The following is a 25,689-nucleotide window of genomic DNA, read 5'->3' on the forward strand; positions in this document are numbered from 1 at the left end:
AAATTGATGCCTGCTTGGCCATCAGATGATATAGATGTTGATTCCCATAGGGAATCTGAAATATTTGTCCTGAATGAGCAAATTTATAATACCAATATAAATGGTCCGTTATTGGACATCATAAATTTTCCAGCTAGCTCATTCTTGGTTGCCAGCGTTTTGCCTTGGTATTACACATACATTTACCGAAAGAAAATACAATTTGTGTGATTTGTGTACATTCTTGTACTCTCATTAACATATATTTCAATAATTGTACGGCATTTATGACTGACAAGAAATTAACACGAACTAAAACATATCGCTGGTGTACTCCTCCTTCATGGGACCTTTTGGACTCTTTTAGATAGTATTGTATCAATGTCTGGCACTATCATTTGCAAACTGGCAACTCGCAAAGCACATTTCAAGTTTTCATAGGGTAGCAGACTTCTGTGTCTAGATTTATAAATCTGCATTAATGAAAACATCTTTTGACATAAAAAAAGTTGATATGAATATACTTAAAATATGTGCATTAAATTTGTGCAATGTAGGAAATCCCTCCCATGGAAAATGAACTAAAAATTCAGTCAAACTGTTTGTGTTTGCAAACTTACCTTTCATTTGAGTATCGCACTGTAAGTCAATCAGCTCTAGCTGCAGTTCTGGTCTAACAGTTTGCACATCCACTGAAAATGGCGTAGCGAACACCTGTAGATCATTTTCTAATGCCTGAATATCGTGAAACCTACTTTCAAATTCATCATATAGTGACATTAAAACCTCTTTATATTCTTCTAATGTTTTACCGGAATAGTTTGGAGCTAGACACAACTCAGCAGTCAGTTGGAAAATGCATTGCCTTTATTCACGAACTGGCTTTCCCCACAGTAGTACTTTTCGCTTAAAATCTTTAACATTGCATCCGGGAGATAGTGGGTTCGAACCCCTCTGTTGGCAGCCCTGAAGGATGGTTTTCCATGGTTTCCCAATTTCACACCAGGCAAATGCTGGGCCTGTACCTTAAGGCCACGGCCGCTTCCTTCCCACTCCTAGGCCTTTCCTATCCCATCATCGTCGCCGTAAGACCTATCTTTGTTGGCGCGACGTAAAGCAAATACCAAAAATAAAAGTAAAAGCTTTAACACGATCAAAGAGGTGAATAAGATCGTTACCTTGTAGGGAGGAATTAAGATCATTAAGGTGGCTGGTGAGATCTACAGTACTAGAAATGCCACATCTATGTTCCATTGTTCAGTTCTCCCAGTGGTTCACTGTGCATTTCCATAAAGAGTTTTTTTCTTTCCTCAGAGCATAGAAGCGATGTAAAACTTTTCCTCTACTTAACCAGTGCACGTTCGTATAATACGGAATATCACCTCGCATGAGTTCACCCGTATCGTGTCTGAATCTAACCCGTCAAGAAAGATGTGCTATACCTTTGCGCCACTGGCCTTCAGTACGCATTAAGTCATGAACTTCCCCTACTTGCTCGCTAAGCTCCTCTTGTTCCTTGAAAGCGGGGAGCAAACTGGCTCCGAAGGCATTCTGCTCTCGGTTGACGATGCCTGGCTTAAGGCATCCTGCATTCAGTTCCCGGCACTGCAGAGTTAAGGAATGGGGTGGGGAAGATACAGCCTTGTTTCTGGGTGCAATAGAGTTGGCCTTGAGTCTCCTGTAATCGAAATATCTATGGCACACTTCACCTTCACGGGGCGTAGACCAAAGTGGTTCCTTTTTGAAAACACAAATTAAATGAATATTCTACTTCCTCACAAAAGAAGAATATTAATTTTACGAACAGTATCAATAATGCAGCCACTTCATGTTTACAGTACAGAACCTATTATTTTAATTTTTTAATATAATTACATCGTAACGATTAAAACCACCAATATTTATTGAAGACCAGTCACCACACTTGGCCGGACCGGCTTTCTTTTCACGTCCCCCTCTCAAGGTAGTCGTATCCACGCTACTGGCCTGGACTCATACCCCACCCACTGAGTACGCCACTGAATCCACTCACAATTTAAGATACAAGGTAAGCCTGAAGAATGGTTGGATACTCAAAATACACCACCATAAATGATGTTGTAATGATTTAAAGGTACTAAAAAAAAAAGTAAGCAAGCTTAGGGCTCGTGGGATTTTAAATCTTATAATCATTAGCGACAGGATTTACGGTTTTAAGTAGACTCCAGATCAACAAAATGTGACTTCCCATTTAAAAAATTTTGCATGCATCGACTGCGATTCACACCTTGGCCATCTTGATGAGAACATAGAACCATTGAAACTAAGCTATCAGGCCCGCCGATTACAAAATAGTGACCCGCACTATTGATGGTGCTATTTGAAGTTCCAATCAGTCCCCGGGCATCTCACAAAACAGACAGGCCTACCTATAGAACTTACGCACACATCTGCGATCATGTCTTGCTAGTGCTGCTGTTAGAATACAATACTTTTTTCATAACTTACCGAGGATGTATGTAATTTTGTCTCCTTTATGACAAACCCGTACATCTCCAAAAATATCCTTAATATGGCACAGAATGAACTAATGTGCAGCTTACAATCCCGTCAGTCTTCCTAACACTGCAAGTTAAATACAGCCCATCACTCAAGCACGGTACAATCCGACAATCGCGACCACGTGACATTGTTTCCAGGAACAGAGTTTATACAAAAGCTGAACGATGTTGTAAGCTTGCAACTGTTTCTGGACATGGCCCCTTTATCTTGGTGGTCACGTTCCGGCCCCCTACAGAGTAATCACTTGCTAATTGCTTTTCTCATCTTTTGACATTTGTCAACACGCAGTTATATTCCCAATTCTGAGACTTCTACAGGGGAATATCCCTGCGCATCACAATGCTAAGTGCTTCCCTTCCATTCAAGCTCCTTCAAGCGGTACACATATGCAGATATGCTGTGCCAGTGATAGGAATAACAGCACCCTATTTTTCAGCTCCTCCCCTGCAAACCATGTGACCTTGCCATGGTGGGGAGGCTTGCGTGTCCCAATGAAGCAGATAGCCGAGCCACAGGTGCAACCATGTCGGATGGGTATCTGTTGAGAGACCAGACTAAGGAATGGTTCATCGAAAGGGTGGTAGCAGCCTTTCGGTAGTTGCAAGGGCGGGAGTCTAGAAGATTGACTGGTAGAAGATTGACTGGTACGGCCTTGTAATAATACTCAACATGGATTAGCTGTGTTGATACTGCTACACGGCTGAAAGCAGCGGGAAATTACAACCGTAACTAACTCCCGAGGACATGCAGCTCTCTCTATATGAATGATATACTGATGATGGCTTCCTCCTGGGTAAAATATTCTGGAGGTAAACTAGTCCCCCGTTCGGATCTCCAGGTGGGGACTACACAAGAGGGGGCAATCATCAAGAAGATGGATACTGACATTCTGCGACTCGGAGCGTGGAATGTTAGAAGTTTGAATCGTTGTGGTAGGTTAGAGAATCTGAAAAGGGAGATGGATAGACTAAAGTTAGATGTAGTTTGAATAAGTACGTTGGCAGGAAGAACAGGATTTTTGGTCAGGCGACTACCAAATTATCAACACAAAATCAGTCAGGGGAAATGCAGGATTTGGTTTAATAATAAGAAAATAGGGCAGCGGGTAAGCTACTACGACCAGCATAGTGAAAGAATTATTGTCGTCAAGATAGACACCAAACCAATGCCCACCACAATAGTGCAGGTCTATATGCCTACTAGTTCAGCGGATGATGAGGAAATCGAAAGAATATATGAAGAGATATAAGATTTAATACAATATGTAAAAGTTGACGAGAATATAATTGTGTTGGGAGACTGGAATGCAGTGGTAGGCCAAGGAAGAGAAGGTATTACAGTAGGAGAATTTGGATTGGGTCAAAGGAACGATAGAGGAAGTCAGCTGGTTGAATTCTGCCACTGATCATAATTTAGTCCTTGCCAATACTTGGTTCAAACACCACAAACGATGGCTGTATACCTGGATGAGACCTGGCGGCACTAGAAGGTATCAAATAGACTTCATTATGATTAGGAGGAGATTCAGAAACCAGGTGTTAAATTGCAAAACTTTCCCAGGAGCAGACGTGGACTCTGACCACAACTTGTTGGTCATGAAATGCCCTCTGAAGTTAAAGAAATTGAAGAAAGGAAAGAATGCAAAAAGATGGGATCTAGACAAGTTGAAAGAAAAGAGTGTGAGGGATTGTTTCAAGGAACATGCTGCACAAGGGCTAAATGAAAAGGCTGAAGGAAACACAATAGAGGAAGAGTGGATAGTCATATAAAAATGAAGTCAGTAGGGCTGCAGAAGAAATGTTATGAAGGAAGAAAAGATCAGCAAAGAATCAGTGGATAACTCAGGAGATACTAGACCTGATTGATGAACGACGAAAATACAAGAATGCTAGAAATGAAGAGGGCATAAAAGAATACAGGCGATTAAAGAATGAAGTGGATAGAAAGTGCAAGGTAGCTAAGGAAGAATGGCTGAAGGAGAAGTGCAAGAATGTCAAAGGTTGTATTGTCCTGGGAATAGTAGATGCTGCATACAGGAAAATCAAGGAAACGTTTGGAGAAAGGAAATCTAGGTGTATGAATATTAAGAGCTCAGATGGAAAGCCACCTCTAGGGAAAAAAGACAAAGCAGAAAGGTGCCAGGAGCATATCCAAGAGTTGTATCAAGGTAAAGGTGTAGATAATTTGGTTCTGGAACATGAAGAGGCTGTTGATGCTGATGAAATGGGAGACCAATTTTGAGGTCAGAGTTTGACAGAGCTGTGAGTGACCTAAATAGGAATAAGGCACCTGGAATTGATGACATTCCCTCTGAATTACTGACTGCCTTCGGAGAAACCAGCATGGCAAGGTTATTCCATTTAGTGTGTAAGATTTATGAGACAGGAGAAGTCCCATCCGATTTTCGGCAGAATATTGTTATACCTATTCCCAAGAAAGCCGGCGCTGACAAGTGCGAAATCTACCGCACCATTAGTTTAGTATCTCATGCCTACAAAATGTTAACACGTATTATTTACAGAAGAATGGAAAAACAAGTGGAAGCTGAGTTGGGAGAAGATCAGTTTGGCTTCAGAAGAAATGTAGGAACACGTGAAGCAATCCTGACTTTACGTCTGATCTTAGAGGATCGAATCAAGGAGGACAAGCCCATGTACATCGCATTCGTATATCTAGAAAAAGCATTCGATAATGTGAACCAAGCTATTTAAGATTCTGAAGATGATTGGGATCATATACTGAGAACGAAAAATTATCTACAATCTGTATAAAAGTCGGTCTGTATTGATAAGAATCGAGGGCTTTGAAAAAGAAGCAGCAATTCAGAAAGGGATGAGGCAAGGCTGCAGTTTGTCCCCCCTCCTTTTCAATGTTTACATAGAACAGGCAGTAAAGGAAATCAAAGAGGGATTTGGAAAGGGAATCACACTCCAAGGAGAGGAAATCAAAACCTTGAGATTTGCTGATATTGTTATTTTATCTGAGACTGCAGAAGATCTAGAGAAGCTGCTGAATGGTATGGACGAAGTCTTGGGTAAGGAGTACAATATGAAAATTAATAAGTCCGAAACAAAAGTAATGGAGTGCAGTCGAACAAAGGCAGGTGATGCAGGAAATATTAGATTAGGAAATGTAGTCTTAAAGGAAGTAGACGAATATTGTTAGTGGGTAGTAAAACAACGATGGCAGAAGTAAGGAGGACATAAAATGCAGACTAGCACAAGCAAGGAAGAGCTTTCTTAAGAAAATAAATTTGCTTACTTCAAACATTGATATAATAATTAGAAAGATGTTTTTGAAGACTTTCGTGTGGAGCGTGGCATTGTATGGAAGTGAATCATGGACAATAACTAGCTCAGAAAGAAAGAAAATAGAAACTTTTGAAATGTGGTGTTACAGAAGAATGTTGAAGGTGAGATGGATAGATCGAATCACGAATGAAGAGATACGGAATCGAATTGAGAGGAGATTGATTTGGCTAAACTTGGCAAGAAGAGGTAGAATGATAGCACACATCTAGACATCCAGGATTACTTCACTTGGTTTTTGAAGGAAGTATAGGTGGTAAGAACGGTAGGGGTAGACCAAGGTATGAATATGATAAGCAGATTAGAGCAGATGTAGGATGCAATAGTTGTAGAAATGAAAAGGTTAGCACAGGATAGGGGGGCATGGAGAGCTGCATCAAACCAGTGTATGGACTGATAACTCAAGCAATAACAATTTTTCAGCTGGCTAGTGCAATTGCCACTCCACACACAACTTATTTGTAGGTATTGAGTAGTCCAGTATTAACTCACTAGACTCATTTGATGCGACGTTCACGCGTGCATTGGCCAGGCCTTAAACTCAAATGAGGACACATTCACGCACTGCACCGAGTCATATGTACTAGTATATATTTTGATCACTGTGGAAGGGTTTCCCTTTTGTGAGAGTCTATGAATAGAACAGGAAAGTGGCTTGTCTACAGCTCTCCTGAGTACTTGCAGTTATTTATTGCCTCTGAAAGCACAAACATTTCATCAGGTGTCATCATTGTCCTTGTCATGACTCCAGGCGTAGTAGAAGCAAGTGACAGCAATGCTGTTGCTGTGTTAATAGGGATGTACTGAAACACTGCCAATAGATGTCTCGGGAGTTTTACGCGGTATGTGCTTGTCGATCCTTTGTTCCTGTATATTTTTAATGGAAGATGCCTGATTTTTTGATGAAGTTAGTTTTAATATATTGCAATGGCAGACAAAAAAACAAAACTGTTTTGCCTTACTATTGCGCCATTCCAGTGTTCCAAATCAAGGTAAATCGTACTCGTACAGTAAATTTCCTAAGGAGGATCCTTCCGTAAAAAGTGGTTGCATGCACTTCGTCACTGACTGCTCAATGCATTATGCAGTTGAAGATTTTGTCATTACTGAAACAAGTGAATGAGAATTCATTTTCAGTAAGATAGTGACATTCTGGTTAGTTAATGACCTATTTCAATAATTTTAGCTGGGCTGACTAGCTCAGATGGCAGAGCGCTGGCCTTCTAAGACTAACTTGGCAGGTTTGATCCTGGCTCAGTGAGGTGGTCTTTGAGGGTGCTCAAATACGTCTGCCTTGTGCCGTTAGATTTACTAGCACGTAAAAGAACTCCTGCAGAACAACATCCTGGCACCTCGGCGTCTCCGAAAACCGTAAAAGTATTAAGTAGGACATAAAAATTATTATTATTATTAATAATAATAATAATAATAATATCATCCAGTTAGCTTCTATGGCTTATGCGGCTGCACGCCAGCCTCTCACTGCTGGGTTCCGTGGTTCAAATTCCGGTCACTCAGTGAGAGATTCGTGGTGTAAAATGCGGAGGCGGGACAGGTTTTTCCCGGGTACTCTGGTTTTCGCTGTCATTCATTCTGGCAAAACTCTCCAATTTCATTTCATTGATCAGCCATTAATATTTGCCCCAGAGGAGTGCGACAGGCTTTAGTAGCCGGCACAATTCCTATCCTTGCCGCTAGATGGGGTTCATCGGTAGAATATGGTAATTTCATTTTCATGCATTTAAAGTAACAGTTAGGTTTCATTATCATAAATAAAGAAATGCTCCATACAAGTGTCCTGTAAAACAATCGAGAAGCAGAAAGCGCATACAGTGTATTACCATTACGCTGCCTAACGGACAAGTTTTGCATAATACATCCCTATTGAATTGTTTTGGATTCGGAGGACAATGATAGTGATTATAACGTTGAAGAAGAGATTCGAAGTGAAAGTGAAATCGTACCTAAAGCCCCACGTGCAAAACGTAAACAGTGACTGGGTGTGGATTAGGAAGATATAACCAACCAGTTATTCAGCACTTCACAAGGTCTTCAGTGGTAGAAATATTTACGCTACGGAACAATTATTGGATCTGCATGGAAAAAGATGGTGAAAAGTAGTTTAACACTGAGGATGAAATTAAGGCCTACTTTACCCTCTGCATTCTGATGTCCCAGGTTCGTAAACCTCGCATCCAATTATGTTGGAGCAAAGACAAATGTATCGAGACTCCAATTTTTCGAGATAATGAGTAGTGTGAAATGCCTATACATATACCCAAATGTTTCAAGATTTGCCGTACAAAATCTTCGTTCTAGTATCATTGTTGTAGAGTACAATTATTTTGAATGCTTCACTGAAAAATGTGCGTGAAAATTCTGGTTGCTCTTCCATGTATGATATTTGGGAGCAGTGCACAGTAGTTCTGACTGTGTGGCTTACTCGTGTTGACAATTTAAATCTGATTTTTAAGCAAGCCCATGGGACCATTAAACCTGAAGCGATTGGATTAAGAGCTTGCAGGAGGCAGGAAGCCATCTGATTTTCACCTGTGCCTGACTGGCCTTCATTCCACAAACGCATAATTCCATCTGAAGTGCTTGTCATATGTATGCCAAAGTTATATACAGCATGACAGTTGCAGACTTGTCAGGCTGAGTGGCTTAGACAGTTTAGGCACTGGCCTTCTGACCCCAACTTGGCGTGTTTGATTCTGGCTTAGTCCGGTTGTATTTCAAGGTGCTCAAATATGCCGGCCTCATGTCTGAAGATTTATTGGCACGTAAAAACTTCTGCAGAACTAAATTCTGGCACCTCCGCGTCTCCGAAAACCGTGAAGTAAATAGTGAGATGTAAAGCAAATGAAATTATTCATTATTACAATTGTGGACTATGATACATACTATGTGTGAGTTTTAGAAGTGAAAAATCTTTCTGAAGATCTATATTAATATTGCATGAATCACTTCCCTCTCAAAGTGCTATTTATAACATTGTCTTTCATAACCTCAAACACCCTTTCTACTTTTCACTAGTGCACCCCAAGTTCAGTTTTGGCTTCTTTTGCAAGACTGCTGTCTGTACTTTTAAACTTTATTTTGAGGGATTTGCTAGTTTTGTGTCAGTTCTTACTGTCTGAAAGGAGAGTTTAGAAAAATTCTTCATACACCCCCCCCCCCCCCCAAATGGCACAACAGCCCCCAAGGTTCATGGCCTACCAAGCGACCACTGCTCAGCCGGAAGGCCTGCAGATTGAGGCGTCGTGCGCATGACGAGTCCTCTTGGCCATTATTCTTGGCTTTCAAGACCGGGCTTCATAAAAACAGATCTGTAAAATTTGTACATCAGGTTTGTATGAGGATGCATATTCTTGAATGCTTGAAAATGCCTGTTCGTGTTACTCCTTTTTCTGACCTAGCTTGTGTTTACTGGTTTTGCTCCACTGGAAACCTATTGAGAAGTTCTCTTACCATATTTCTGTCATGAAGAGCATATTTAAATTTTCTGACCCCACCACACTCGTCTTTGTATGTTGAAAAGCCAGCTTTCTTCCTCCCTACAAGTGTAGTCATCTTTTGTGGACTAATGTCAAATATTTGCATGAATGTATTTGTAAATACTTTCTTCAGGCGTCCCTGTCCATCCGGTACAGTAAAACATATGGTGCACTGCATACAACTCTCTGTATTGTATTCTCATTTTATGTGCCATGACGACGTCTGTGTACAGGTAACTCTTCCATAAGTCCCAGCTCATATTTTCCTAGTTTGTAGAAGGTTTCAGACAGTTGCATCCCTACACTTCTTACATTTACAGGTCACCTGAATACAAATGTCAGTGTAAGATCTACTAGGTAACATAATAAACTATAGTCTGTAATGAGGATAAAATAGTGAAATATGATCAATAACAAATTTCATATTAACCACATTTTCTGGCAGAGGTTTGGGAGATTTCACTTTCCACTATTCTTCTATGTTTTCTTACACTATTACTATTAATTCCAAAGGCTTTCTCATCCATTTTAATTCGTACACGATGAAAAGCATGTACTGTGTTGACTAAGATGGTCTCTAAACAATAATGCATTGACAGCAGGTCACCCAAGTCAATTTGCCAATATTCTTTTGCAAGAAGTGTGCAACACACAACATAATTACAATATTTATACGGATGGATCCCGGATTAGCAAAGAAAAAGATGGCTGGCTTGTAGGATGTGCTTTTGTAGTGCTACAGAATAACAGTGAGGTGCATGCTGAAAAACTTAGGCTATCTCCCTCATGTTCAGTCTTTCAAGCTGAATTGTGCGCTATACAACAGGCAGTTATGTGGATTAAAAAACACAAATATTGAGTGACTCTCAGGCAGCTTTGAGAGCAATCCAAGAAAAATACAACTTTCATCCGGTAGCTGTTAATATAAGATCACACATATTAGGATACAGTAACCATATCTGCATGAAATGGGTCAGAGGTCATGACGGGGTAGAAGGAAATGAGAGAGCTGATGAACTTGCCAAAGCAGCTACTACTTCTTCTGAAGTCTTGTTGATATATGAAAAGTCTCCTTTGTCTCATGTAAAAAAGGAACTGAGGGAGTATACACAAGATATGTGGAACAACCAATGGATCCCCAGCAATAATGGCCGGCTAACATGAGAGTTGTTCTTTCCAAATATCCAAGACAGATTACAAAGTAGGTTTTTGCAACATGAACATATTAAAACTCAGTTTGTGACAGGACATGGAAAGTTTGGATCATACCTCGAGAGGTTTGGAATCAGTGTTCAGAAGCCCTACACTTGTACCTGTGAAATGCAACAAACTGTTCCTCATCTCTTATTTGAGTGTCCGATTTTTAACAGGAGTAGATATGAATTATTAATGCATTTAAACATGTGTAATGTAGAATACCAAGCACCTCTCACTATGGTATTTCAGAGATGATGTTGTTATAAAGTGTTTGTTAAATTTCTCCATCTAATTTATAAGTCATCTCTATTTTAATTGAATTGTCATGTATTAACTTAGTCTCACTATCTATAACCCTAATATACTACTTGTAAAATAGGGTTTGTAATGGGAAATTCAATAATAATAATAATAATAATAATAAAACAATGAATCCCGCTGTAATGATGCGCAGCACATAGATCATGTAGGTATACAGGAGGCCATGGACATAAAGGCAGCACCAGGTACTAGAGCACTTATGACCTACAAGGAAAGCGCATTTTGACATACATCTCTGCTGTGCATTGGCGCTGTCACATAGATCATGTAGCTAGAAAATTCCCATTTTTACACTTTCTGGCACTTGATCACTTTGCCCTGCTATTCTTCAAATGATAAATTCTTTCTTAATGCTAATTTCCATTTTAGGTGTGTATTTTGTTTATTGATTGACCTTCACCAAGGAGTTTGTTGCTGGTAAAGGGTGCATTAGTCTTTCGGTGCACTCGAGTATTGCTAGGCCTTGCAACAAGAAGGGAAAAATCCTGAGATGTGCATTTTCTGTTTTCAAAATGGATGGATATTTCTTCTAATATGCTGAAGGAAAGCGGGGAGGGAATAATCATCTGGATGTTAAACAAAGGTTACATTTGTAAGGAGAGTATAACAATTCGACAACCCACCCGAAGTTTAGTTAGGATGAGATCATTACCTTACGAAAACTGCCTACAATCCAGTTATCAAGTTAAGACTATAGAATCCTATCTTGCCATCCAGATTGAAAATATGGACTTCAAGTTGATCCAGTGAATTCACCATGGTTTCTTGGAAAACCAGGACAAAATGTGTTAGAATACGAAGGATTATGCTCAGTTCAGTTTAGATTATAATATTGGCTGATCCAAGCAGTACTCTACCATTAAAACTACTCCATGATCTAAATTTTTATGTACTGTGCATGCGAATACGCGATCCACACCCGTGTGCATACACATTTTTGAAATTGATTTTGTGGTAAACCTATTGTGGAAAATTGATGGACATGAAACTAGAAAAAAAAAATTGTTTACCATCTCCTGTGAATCCTCAAAACTAGTTGGAATATCTCATAATTATTCTCTGCTACAGAGAAGTGACTAAAACAGTTTTCTTTGGTGTTACAATGGCTGATCACAAGAGGAGGAGTAGTAGTAGTAGTAGTAGCAGCGGTTCATCTTTCATAAGAAAACTGGCAATTAATGTGGCCTTCGGTGACTTAAATGAATTGTTTGCTAGCATAGAGAGTGAAGAAGCACACAAGTTTTACAGTGAAAGTAGTTGTACAGAAGATTAGGTTGATGTTTTTGTTGTGAAAACTTGTGTAGAAGCTGAGGTTGGGCCATGACAAAAATGTGCTTCCAGGTGTCTTTGGAGTGAAGGTAAGTTTCTCTGTAATATTGATGTAAGCTATTTGGTAATTCAGGTAGTAGTGTATAGAGGGTAGCTCTCAAGGCAACCTGGATAAATCTCATCATCCAAGTCGACATGTATTGAATCAAGATTGCTTAACAATACTTACAAGGTTAACAACCAAGCCTCTATATTTCTGATATGGAAACATGTCCTCAACTGAATAAGTTCACTTGTGAGAGGATTGACCTAGCCCACACCTGTAGTACTGTCTCGCATAGCCTGCTATTAGTGCAAAAAAGCATTCTACTCTGAACAAATACCCAGTGTATAGACAATGAAGTGAGCACACAAAAGCAAAATTTTAATAATTTACAAAACTACTATTTATTATGGAACTTTTGCCAACTCAGCATTACATGGAAGTATTCCCCAGAATTTTACATATTTAAGATGTGCAAAAATGCCAGGCTTCTGCATTTAAATTTGAGATATTGATTGTAGCAAGAGATGAATCTGAATACACAGTAATGTTTTATATAGAATTAAAAGGTCAGATTGTTGAGAGCGATGACACTTTTGGCAAAGGCTTGCAGTGTTTTATAAACTGGAGGAACCCTCTTTGCCAAATGACTCGGTCCACATCCTTACATGCTCCGATTGCAATGAAATTAGGCACACAGATTTTATGGAAGGAAGCATTCACAACAAATTACAGGTACCTAGTTATAATATTTTAAGGATTTAATAATTTGTAAAAAATAGATATTTTACACAAACTATCTTGTTTCTTGGCATAACTAGTCAGTTATAAACTTAGTTAAGTGGTATCAGTCAAAAGTTGGCAAGACTGCTTTTCATTTGACATGTAACACAGCTATGTTAGCAAGTTTTCAGATTTCAAGGTGACATGATTTCCTTGAATTACACAAAAGAAACTATTCTCAAAATCTATATATATATATATATATATATATATATAAAATAACTTGTCCCGACTGATTCATCATCGCCGACCCAAAACTACTGAACATAAAGAAATGAAATTTTGGGGATACATTCATATGAACATGTAGGTGCTCGCTAAGGGGGTGAATTTTTAAAATGAGGATATCTATATCTCAAAAACTTAAGTTTACAGACGTAAAAATTGGTATTTCGAATTTCCTTTAAAAATAAAGAAATACGTATTTTTGATATCGGAAAATCCCATTAAAGGGGAAAATGGGTTGAACACCTTTTATGAGGAGACTTATATCTCAAAAACTGAATGTTACAGGCATGAAAATTGGAATCTCCTATGAAAATAAAGAAACACGTATTTTTGTGTGTTTTAATATTCCGATGAATAGGGGGTGAACAGGAGGGACAAACGGGGTGAATTTTTAAAGACTATATCTGCAAATTATCTCAGACACGTAACATATTACTTATTTGAAAACTGGTATTTGGGATTTCCTGTAAATGTAAAGCAACATAAATATTTTTTTTCAGAAAATCCACTTAAGGGAAACTGAAAAAGGGGGGTGAATTTTTAAAATTAGTGTATCTACAGTATATCTCAAAAAATATGTTGCGGACATGAAAATTGGTATTTGGAATCCCCTTTAAAAATACACCCATTTTTTGCATGGGGGGGACCAACTTAATGGGCAATGGTGGAGTGAAAAAGGAGTTGAATTCTTTTCATGAGGATACCTATATCTCGAACTGAAGATGTTAGACATAAAAAATTGTATTTGGAATTTTATTTCAAAGTAAAGAAGCACGTAATCTTTTGTCTTTGGAAGATCCACTTAAGGGGGTGAATTAATTGATAAATTAGTGAATACTTTGTATCAGGATACTTATATCTCAAAAGCTAAAGATGTTACAGACGTGAAAATTAGTATTTGTAATCTCCTTTAAAAATGAAGCACTCATTTGTTGTTTTTTTTTTTTTTTTTTTTTGCGGAAAATCTACGTAAGGGCTGTGGGGTTGAAAATAAGTAAATGAGTTCAAATATGTTTGTCTTAAAAACTGAAGCTGTTACAGACGTGAAAGTTGGTATTTTGAATTTCCTTACAAAATAAGGAAAAACATTTTGTTTTCGGAAAGTCCACTTAAGGCGCGAGAGGGGTGGAAAGAAGTGAAGAAGAAGAATTATGAGTAGGCATTTATCTCAAAAACTGAAGGTGTTAGACGTACAGGCATGAAAACTGGTATTTGGAGTCTCCTTTGAAAAATAATGAAAAACTTATTTTTTTGTTTTCGGAAAATCCAGTTAAAGGGCTGAAAAGAATTGGAAAAGTGGATGAATTTCTAAAATGAGTACCGGTATATCTACATTATGTGTCAAAAACTTAACATGTTATAGGCAAGAAACTTGGTATTTGGAAAGTCCTTTAAAAATACAGGAACCTGTACCTTTTTGCTTTCGGAGAAGGCACTTAACAGGGGGTGAAAAAAAGTGAAAAATAGTTTAATTATTTTTATGAGGATACTTATATCTTAAAAACTGAAGATATTAGACATGAAAAGTGGTATTTGGTATCTCCTTTAAAAATAAACATACATTTATTTTTGTTTTTGGAAAATACACTTAAATGGGGGTGAGGGTGGGGTAAGGATTGATCAAGGGGTTGAATTTTTTATGGGGATTCTTATGTATATCTCAAAAACTGAAGATGCTACAGATATGGGAATATGTATTTGGAATCTCCTTCACAAATAAAGGAACATGCATTTATTTTTTCGACTTGAGAGAAGACTGTTTCTCACATGTACAGTTCTATGTCGCATGGTCGTCGTAACACCAAAAATTAATACCACAAATATGGTTTACAAAGAACTTCTGGGGTAAATAAAACTCAATGTTTGGGTGAGTTTTAATGTCTTGGTACAATGCCGAGGAAAGATTACTTTGATCAAATTATGAAATCATTGCAAGCGAAGCTGCGGGTAATTGCTAGTTATGCAATATAATCGTAGCTTAGCTCATTAGTCAGAATGTCAATCTGGAACAGAAAACATAAATAAGATCAATATTTTTTTATATAAAATGGAGACATTAAACAGTTCATACACATACATCTTCATTATAGACAGTTATGCCTTATAATGTTAAGTCTGTAAGCCTCTGTGAATTTACTAATTGCCACCACAATCCTCTATATGTAACTAGTTCTTTGACCTAATTTAGTTGTATATCTCTTATCTTTTAAATCATTAGAAACAGAGTGCAACCATAGTCAGATGACCCTCCACAAGTCCCATTATACTTCTAGATAACCTATCCTCCTCCATCCATCTCGCATGATCCCACCACCGTAGCCGGATTACGCGTACAGCTTCATCCTTCGAGTTCATTCCTAACTTAGCCTATATTTCCTCAGAGGATCCTCCTGCCATTGTCCCCACCTGTTTGTACGAGCAATCATTCTCGCTATGTTCACGACCGTTACTTCTAGCTTACGAATGAGATCTTTATTCCACCCAGCTTTCACTCCTGTAAAGCAAAGTTGGTCTGAAAACAGACTGATGTAAAAGATAGTTTCGTATGGGAGCTGACTTCCTTCTTCCAGAATACTGTTATTGCAACTGAGCTTACTGCATTAGCTTTACCACACTTTGATTCAATTTCTCGCACTATACAACCATCCTGGGAGGATACGTATCTTAAATATTGGAAATTAATGTTCTGGGTTTGTATCCTCAATCTGACAGTTCAGTTCTCTTGGATTTCTTACCTATTGGTGTCAGGGTTGTCAATTTAATCTTAGAAAGGCTGATTTTCATACCATACTCATTGCACCTATTTTCAAGTTACGAGATATTAGACTGCAGGCTTTCAGCACAATCTGCCATTACGACTAAGTTGTCGCCATAGACCAGACTGCTTATTAAATTTCCACCTAACTGAATCGCTCCGTGCCAGCAGATGATCCATGTAAACTATGTACAAAACGAAGATTACATTTTTGTCTAACCCCTGTAAGTACCTCGAACCTAAAACTCATTCTATCAATTCTCACTGCAGCCCAATTGTCAACATAAATGCCTTTGATTTCAATAATCTAACCTTAATCCCATAGTCCCCCAGTATGGCGAGCATCTTTTCCCTCAATACTCTGTCATATATCTTCTCTAGATCTGCTAAACATAAACGTAACTGTCTATTCCTCTCGTAGCATTTTTCAGTTACCTGGCGTGTACTGAAAATCTGATCCTGTCAGCCCCTGTGTGGTTTGAAATCAGTTTCATCCACCTTCCCTTCCAAGATGCGAGTGAACACATTGCCTGGTAATAGGAGATACGTCCGACTCGGCTGAATGGTCATCTTACTAGCCTTTGGTTCAGTGTGTCCCAGGTTCGATTCCCAGCTGAGTCGGGGATTTTAATCGCTTCTGATTAATTCTTCTGGCTTTGGGACTGGGTGAATGTGTCCGGCCCAACACTCTCCTAGTCATTCAGACAACATACCACACTACCAACCACCACAGAAACACGCCATAGTGCTTACATCCCTCCATATAGGGTTGGCGTCAAAAGGGGCATCTGGCCTTAAAACCAGGCCAAATCCACATGTGCGACGCAGTTGGCACCCGCGACCCGACAAGTGTGGGGAAAAAGCTGTAGGAAAAGAAGAGACTGATATGTGACATACTTCGATAGTTGTTGCAATCCTTCTTGTTCCCTTGCTTATATTGCTGCTTTTGTCCAAATACAGTAGAGACAATACGCGACACTTACGGATTTAGCCTTGCTAAAATGGGAGACTAGTCGCAAGTGGTGCTCCTAGTGGCTTGACCTGAAAATTCGCGCTAAATTCAAATATCAATGGAAATGTATATACGGAAATGGATAAATAAATTACGTCTAGAAAGAAAGTGTTACTAAGATATTAACTTCAAAGTTGCTAAAGCAATTCTGGATAAATGAAGAATTATTTAACAGGTTATTATTTAGACTGAAATTAGACATATAATCAAGATGTGAAATGGACTGCTGTGAAAAGGCTTGATCTTTCATTTATGCATTACTTTTTTAGCTTTAGAATTCCTGCCTGAACGTTCACGGCTAGATTTTTCTTTTTTATCACTTGAAAGCATTGTATCATCATATTAAAACACTTGTCAACAAAAATATCAGCACATTCCTTACACACGATTCAATGAATTTACATTTAAGAGTTGAACAATTTTCCTCTTAACTTGAAACCTACTAATAGAAAATCTATAAATTTAGCCTCAAAAACATTCAAACTTTCCCTATAAGCAATACTTGCCATAATGCCATTACATAAGGATAAGCAAATTTGCATCATATTGTTTCAACAAAATATGTACATTTCTTAAATCGCCCATATTTTCTTCAGTGCTTGACAATGCATTACAGCACCAAATGGGGTAACTTGGAACACAACCAGCCACACACATATGCGTATGTATTTTCCTGAATTAAATCAAACCCACAGATCACACCTACAACACCACATCAGTATTGAAGGTTAACTGCTGCACTAAACAATAAAATATGCGTATTATATTTTAAGCCAGTTAAAATATGGGTCGAGCAGATCAGAAAATTATGAAGTACTATAAAAATCTGTCACTGGAAGAATATATATGCAAACACACTATTACTTACATTTTCTTGTCACGAGGGAAACGGAAGAAAGACCGCACATTCTTCTCTACTTCATAGTTACTGCCGCCAAACACAGCACATACTTTTCCCCTCATGTTGAGAGGAAATATCAAGGAATGACACATGCTACTGTTTAATTATATCAGCTCACTGAAAACACATAAATAACACCAAAAACTTCACACACAAATACACGTGCCCTTAAGACAGAATCAGTAGTTCTCAGATCAATCTGCTAGAGAGAGCTCTAATAGCTGTCCCTTGATATCTCTGAGTGTCTCGTATTCTCTCTACTGTGTTTTTGTCCAATCTGAAGGTACCTTGCTAACATTCCATGCTAATCTTATTACTCTATGAAGCCATTTCAGCCCTGCCTTCAAACTGCACTTCATCATTTCAGGTCTAATTTCATCTATTCTTGCTGTTTTATGACAATGGAGTTTACCATCCTTTCCACTTAAAGTGTAATTTCACCATTTTCCTCCTCCCCATGAACTTGGTTGTGACTTCACCAAGATTATTTCATTTTACATTGTGAAGATTTTCACAATATTCCTTCCACCTCTCCAGTGATTTCCTGGGATCTATTGAGAGTTAACCTGATATACAGAAAACACTATTCATTTCTTTTTTCCCTCCTTTCCTAAGATACTTTACTACCATCCAGAAAGGTTTCCCTGTTGCTTCACATAGCTTTTACAGGTTATTACCATAATCTTCCGAAGACTTCTTGGTATTGTACTACACAGTATTGTACAACATTTTACAAATTATTCACAGAATCGTGTTTGTTCTTGATGTTGGTACATCATTTTTTTTTAAAAACTCTACCTCAGTACTGCCTATTATTAGGATGGCTGATTTTTCCACACTCAATATATCAGGAGTTTCAGGATACAGAAATGAAGGTGAAGTTCCACAAGGATGTAGAAAGTTTATTTTAATGTTGTCTGTACTTTCATCCACGTTTAGAACACAACCTACCACTAGTGACCATTTTGCAAGTATGCAACAAACAGTGTTATATTAGTGAGCTCTAGTTCATTTTGTTGGCAATTCTACTTTTACTTCATCAGAATTTGAAAAGAATTTTTTACATCATTGGTATTAAGGCCAGCTGGTATAACACAATGTAGCTTTCGTGTACCTGGAATTGTGAGCATTTTTTCGAAATGCTTATGAAGGAAGGAATTCTCTTCATCATATTCCTTGTTAGTGGTACAACAAAAGTTACATATTGTAATGTTTTCTGAACACCAGTCTAATTATTTAGGCTTCATGATCTGAGAGTTGTATCATCATTGCAAACTGGCACTGGCAGAGACAGAATGTCTCTTGATGGTACCTGCTATATACCATCATATGGTGTCCAGCTCCATGGCTAAATGGTTAGCATGCTGGCCTTTGGCCACAGGGGTCCCGGGTTCGATTCCCGGCAGGGTCGGGAATTTTAACCTTGATTGGTTAATTTCGCCGGCACGGGGGCTGGGTGTATGTGTTGTCTTCATCATCATTTCATCCTCATCATGACACACAGATCTCCTACGGGAGTCAAATCAAAAGACCTGAACCTGGCGAGCCGAACATGTCCTTGGACACTCCCGGCACTAAAAGCCATACGCCATTTCATTTCATACCATCATATGGTCCTTTGCAGTGTGAGGGGTCAAAGAAATACAATTTTGCTTTGATGGAAAGCAGAGGTTAACCAAAAGAAGTTTTTATACTGTGCTGCAGACTTATGAGGAAAGTAATAAGCATGATTAAGAGTTATCTGAATGTAGATAAACATTATTAGATGGCCTTGGAACTGATAGGTACTGAAGTATCATGCCAAGGGCATTCTTATACTATAACAAAGAAAATATTACTTTTACCTTATTGGTAATATAGTACATTTATTGTTAAATTATATAAAGAGAGATTGATGTAAGCAGTTTTAACTATTTCAATTATTTTAGTATTTTTTAGCTTGTAATCAAAATGCTTGATGATGCTTGTTGTTTAACAGGGCCTAACATCTAGATCATCAGCCCATGATCAAAATGTGGTTAAGTGTAAGAGTGGGCCTCAAGCCCTGACTTTGTCACTGAATAAGGTACTAATGAATAAATAAATGAATAAAATAAAATAATTACACAGGTTTCAGTATTTCTGTAATAAGCTGTGATGGTGTAGATTGGGCTTCTGAATTGTTCCCTGCACCTTATCTAGAAGAGCAGGTGCATAATTTTCTGCAAAAGCAGATATATCCATATATTCATTGTCAATAAGCTTATACTTCAGGTCTCTTAAAACTCTTGTCCTCATCAATGTGACAGTGGTATCTTAGGAGGTTAATTTATTTTCCTGCCAGACCAGTTGCCTAATCACAAGTGATGTTGCTGGCAGAGTTTGCAGAACATGCCAATTTTGCTTGTGTTACCAGGCTTACTGCAGCTTCTGAGCTGTAGTAAGTGGTATATTTTATGCCAAGTGCTCAGCTATCACATCATTTGCATTGTGGGGGTGTGGTGGGTACTTACATTTCCATGTCTGTCATTGTATACTCATGAGTGAGTAGTAAATGCAGTTCAAAAGTTCTTAATTGAATCTGTTTACCTCCAGAAGGGTAGGTGGTTTGGAAATTGTCCTAGTAGCATCCAAAGGGAACAGAATAATGGTTTTACCTTAGAAAAAATGTGATGTATATGTATTTCTGTGGAATTGAAGATTTTTTTAAATTTTTTTATTGCAGCTGCTAAGAGTGAAATGGTGAAATCTAAACTCCCTAATTCTGTGTTGGGGAAAATATGGAAACTTTCTGATATTGACAAGGATGGACTGCTAGATGCTGATGAATTTGCCCTTGCAATGCATCTAATTGGTGTGAAACTTGATGGTCATGATCTGCCAGCTGAGCTGCCAGACCATCTTATTCCACCATCTAAAAGAAACTTCTAACATATTGGTAATGTAGTAGATTTATAGTTAAATTATATGAAGAGAGATATTTATGTAAAAGCACAAGTGCAAATACATAACTGACTTTATCAGTAAATCTTGCAATCTGTAGTCTTTAAAAGTACAACTGAACTGACCTTTTATGGCTTTGCATTATTGTATTGCTGATTTATTCCAAAATGTGGAATCACTACTGTTTATGCTTCAGTATTTTTGGAACTGTATTGTGTTCTTACTTTGGAAAAACTTGGATATTCAATTACAAGTGCATGCTAAAAGAAATATTGGGGGGAGTCTTTACCATTTAGTGTCTTAATGGAATAAATAATTCATTAAATGCGAATGAGTAATATTGTTAGTTTCTCTGTTCTGTATTCTGAACTGTTTTTTTTTTTTTTAGAACTGAAAGGATAATTGTGAATTGTATGAATGTTATATATTTGTGCCTAATTACCAGTTTCCGAAATATTGTACACGTATGTCCTTTCAATGTCATTTCAGGCTTGTTCAAGACTGAAATAACTGGACATACGTTCTGTTTCTGAGGCATAGTCAAGCAGGTTCATTATGTAGCTCTGGCAGTTAGTATTTATTGAAATCGCATTCACTTAAGAGTTGTAATGGAAAAATGTTTTTGGAAATAAAGGTCACCTTTGTACGTGGTTAATCGTTTAGAGATGGTCTGATTTAAACCTTGAATTAAGGTTGAAATTTTCTCCATAGAACCTGAAATAAACTACAGATAAAGAACTATTTTGTAACATTTAACTAATCTAATATATATCATTGAAAAGGCTGAACTGTAATTATTTTAAGCAATATATAGTGCAAATCTTTTATATGGACAAATTCTGTTCATGGATACTTTGTGTAAATGGGTGTGCTACTCTTAATTAGAAATATGCAATTATAAATTTATATGATATTGAAGATTATCTTAGTTTATTATAGGAATCAAAATTACTGTCAAAAATACCTTCAGAGTATATTAATAAACCAGTTATTTTATTATTACTAAGAAATATAAACTTAAATTTAAGAAATTTGCATATCTCTAGGTAGTACCTGTATGCATGTGTGAGAGTGCTTAGTATATGGGCAAGTTTGAAAAACAATCCGTGTGATTTGATTACATGTTGCTTTTTCTTTCTGCATTTTCATTGCTGGAAGGATTTTATTGGCAAATGGATTGTGTGACAACTCCCCTTCATTATGTACTGTGTGTACGTAATCTCTCTTGGAGCATTATATATTGAATAAAATGGTTGGAAAATTTTATAGGTTTATAAATGTGAACATATTTATCAATAGTATGAAAAAAATGGTTCCAAATGTATAGTTTCCAGACTTCAATTGTATCCTTTAATTTAAGTTTGTTTCTTTTGCAGTATTTGAAGTGTTATTTTTAAGATGTCTTTAAGAAAGAAGACTGGTTAACTTAATGTGGATAATTCCAGGTTATTTCTGAAGAAGTGATTGTACCAAACTAATTAATGCCTTCAGTCTACTTTGCATGTTCACTGCATGAATCATTGCAATTAATTTTTAGAAGGTTTAGCTTCTTAATTCTGTTTGGAACATTCCAAAGCTGGAAAAAGAGAAAGAGAATATTCCTGGGGCTATATGTGATAAACATATGGGAAGTATTTGGTATTTTAACATGTTCATTATGAACTGTAGCATCAGAATATTCTAGTTCATTTTTTGACTCTGTAATAAAAAAATTAAAAATACTTTCTTGCCTTGACAAGTATCTTGATTTTCTTCTCTAGCTAGATGATGTTCTAGTTTCCAATTCTGTTGTAATATTTTATTTGAAACATTCCTTCTGTTACATGAAGATATTTTTGGTACAGAATTCACTGAGTATTATGGTGTGGTTTATTTTGTAACACAGAAAAATAGTTCAGTTAAAATCCTAGTAAACTGACTACATCGAGAAATGTTTAGAATTGTAGACTATGTATATTCGCCCTATAAATGGAAATGCTTGCAACAAGCGCACCGCAGTTCCTTTTGTATCCACGTTAAATGTTTTATGAGGCTATATGTACAGTAGAACTACATTAGACCGTCATCCATAATAAGCAATGCATACACAATCTTTATTTGACTCTTTTGAGTTACAGATTTCCTTTTCCTCTCACCAGTTAGCATCCAGTTTTACTCTTTCATAGACTCTAGTACTTGTTGATATGCTTCAATTAAACCATCATCTGGAGAGAGCTGGGCAATCCTCCTTCCTTTAGTGCAGATGTTAAGAGCTTCTCAGATGGCTTTGCTGGAATTAATTAGTTATATTGCCAATATATTGTAACAATTTTCAAACAATGATTTTTGCAGGAATATTTACTAAGTGTTGTTTGTGTTTCAAAATCTGACTTGAGCCTGTAAATATTTTTCACTTCTTTAAAAGAGGTACATAATCAATGTCAACTTTTGTCTTGCTAAAATTTATGGAAGTGGAACAAAGCAGGTTCATGTACTTGTAACCCACATCGGACTGGTCTTCAGCAAGAATTCTGCATTTAATCCGCTCGCGATATTTCTCGAAAAGATCTGGCTCCAAACTGTGCACTATTTCAGGAGCTTTCATTTCCTCATCCCTTTCAATATAGCTATCAATGCAGAGAATGTAAGCTTCCTCACAAAGATGCACAGACTTGTCTGCAATAAGCAGAGCTTCCTTCTTTCTCTCCTTGCTTTATTATTCTGCGAATAAGTAATAACGAGGTCTTGAACGAGCTGGAGTTCAAGTATCGCAGGTCAAAATTATATTTCTTGAACACAATTTTAGCTGCAATCAAATGTTGCTGTGTTCTTATTTCTGCCACAAGGGTATGGGTAAGTTGCAATACTTGCTCCGCAAGCAATGTCACCGTGTTGCTCCAGGGGATGGGATCAGCTTTCAACACTTCTAAGATACAGTGAATACGTGCCGATACATTATGGATGTTCCCTATGAGGATAGCCGCAGCTTGCTCACTAACATCGCTGATCTGATCACCATACAAGCTTAACACTGCATGTATATCATGATGGTACAGTTTACTCAATACACAATGCACTACTTGATATTTATCATCCTGGAGATAGTCTTCTCAAGTTACGTGTATGTAATCAGCTGTTTTCAACTTTTGTAGGTCCCTCAGAATTTTGTACGAAAGTCAGTTGTTTGAATGACTACATTGGAGGATGAACATCGATATAAATTACCAATACCATTGTGGTAGTTTCTTGATACTAACTTTAGTATATCCTCAACGAAATAGATTGCTTACAATATTCATTCAACTAATCTCTCAAGCTACAGGTTTCCTTTTCCTCTCACCATTCGGTATTACCAAGTCCTTCATAGTCCACACTAGGTAATTTCCTATGTCACTTTAGGGGCATCAGTTCTCCACAGACTCATGTGCTTTCTTGCATGTTCATTTAATTTTGATTCTAGTATACCATATTTTGAAGTAAGTTTACAGAAAAGGTTTCTTATTCTTCGGCCGAGTATTCATAGTCTACTGAAGTAAATACTCTCCAAACTAGGTGAAGGTACAATTAGTCATTTTTTGCTCCTTGCTTAATGTACTTTTTATATATCTTGCGTTAATCACTTGCATATCTCAACAGTTTTATAACTCGAATGGCATGTGAAGCCTCCCTCATCAGAAGTTAAAGATTTTTGGGCTATTATCTTACTTCAATATTGTATGTTGTCTGTTCCAGAATTGTTTGTTGTTGAAAGTTCTCTATAGTCTAATGCTAGTGAATTGCAGCTTAGATGGACGTCTCAAGGACTGGGAAGTGATTTAATATTTTTTTCACTGAGTTTCACTCTATTAATAATTTAACAAAAATGTATAATTAGGCCTACTTAATTTGGCCAAGTTAGTTGCATCACTGTTAAGTAATTCAGACAGGTTTAAATGTAATGTTGGGTGCTCAGTTATTTGTGAATATTTTTTGAAATATTTGCCTTTATGGAATTAATATAAATTGTGCAAAGTGTTTTCAATTTGATTGATGCTTATGTCATCAATGCTATAATGGTTGGATAATGCTTCTGGTTAAAACTTTTTATTATTCCAAAATGGCTGCCATCTCCAATTCAGTTGATCAGTGAATATAGAAGGCCTCCATTTAGAAATTGACCTAAAGGTATTTTCAACAAAGTTTTTTTCTACTGGATGATTGAAAAAAGTGGAGCAAACTTGTTAAACTCAGTGTCATTTGGGAATATTTTAGTGCATAAACTTGCATTATGAGTGAGAAGGAAATTTTAATGTTTTGACATCTTTTATGAGAATTATGCAACTTTCATACTCTTGACAGATAAAGCAGTGTAAATTTAAATTACACAGAAATAAAATAAAATGTGTATCCTTGTGCATTTTTCTTCAGATCACGTAAAGGGAATCTTATTACGTGCTTTTATTTTAGTCATCAGTTCATTTCAGCATCTTAAAGACTTTTGTTATGATAAAATTTTACAGAAAAAAAAAGTGTACATTTGGATTGTACCCTCTACCCTACTGTATGTAGAACGTTACACCAGTGCCTTGGATGTGGATTTAAGGGTGGATGAATAAGTAACTAATAATTTCCTTCATACAGAATTAAACAGCCACCTGTGACTGGATTATAGCCATAGTTTGTCCTTCAAAATGTTGAACCACTGCAAATTTATTAACATACCATGGATCTGTTGTACAGCTCCGTGTGTACATAAATTACATGCTAGAATTAGTGAGAAAAATTGCCAGTAACCTTTTCATTGGTAAACTGGTACAACCTCTGCACAATATTGCATTACAGATTTTCAGAAATTAAATATATGAATTGCGAAGTATTTTCCCAATCAGAGATATATTTGGAATTCTGATGTAATTAATTAAAATGTATGGGTACAGAGCCATTGGTTGAAGCATAATTAGCTCTAGGTGGGGAG

General features: G+C 37.2%; 1 protein-coding gene across 1 annotated transcript in view; it reads left to right on the forward strand.

Moving 5' to 3' along the window:
* Past1 (putative achaete scute target 1) overlaps positions 1 to 25,455 on the forward strand; it is a 122,170-nt gene extending 96,715 nt beyond the window's left edge. Inside the window, exon 6 of the mRNA XM_067141976.2 lies at positions 20,539 to 25,455. Coding sequence (XP_066998077.1) covers positions 20,539 to 20,744 — 206 coding nt within the window. The 3' untranslated portion in view covers positions 20,745 to 25,455. The remainder of the gene's footprint in view (positions 1 to 20,538) is intronic.
* The last annotated feature ends 234 nt before the right edge of the window (positions 25,456 to 25,689 follow it).

The sequence above is a fragment of the Anabrus simplex genome, chromosome 2 (genome assembly GCF_040414725.1).
Source record: "Anabrus simplex isolate iqAnaSimp1 chromosome 2, ASM4041472v1, whole genome shotgun sequence".
Lineage (NCBI taxonomy): Eukaryota > Metazoa > Arthropoda > Insecta > Orthoptera > Tettigoniidae > Anabrus > Anabrus simplex.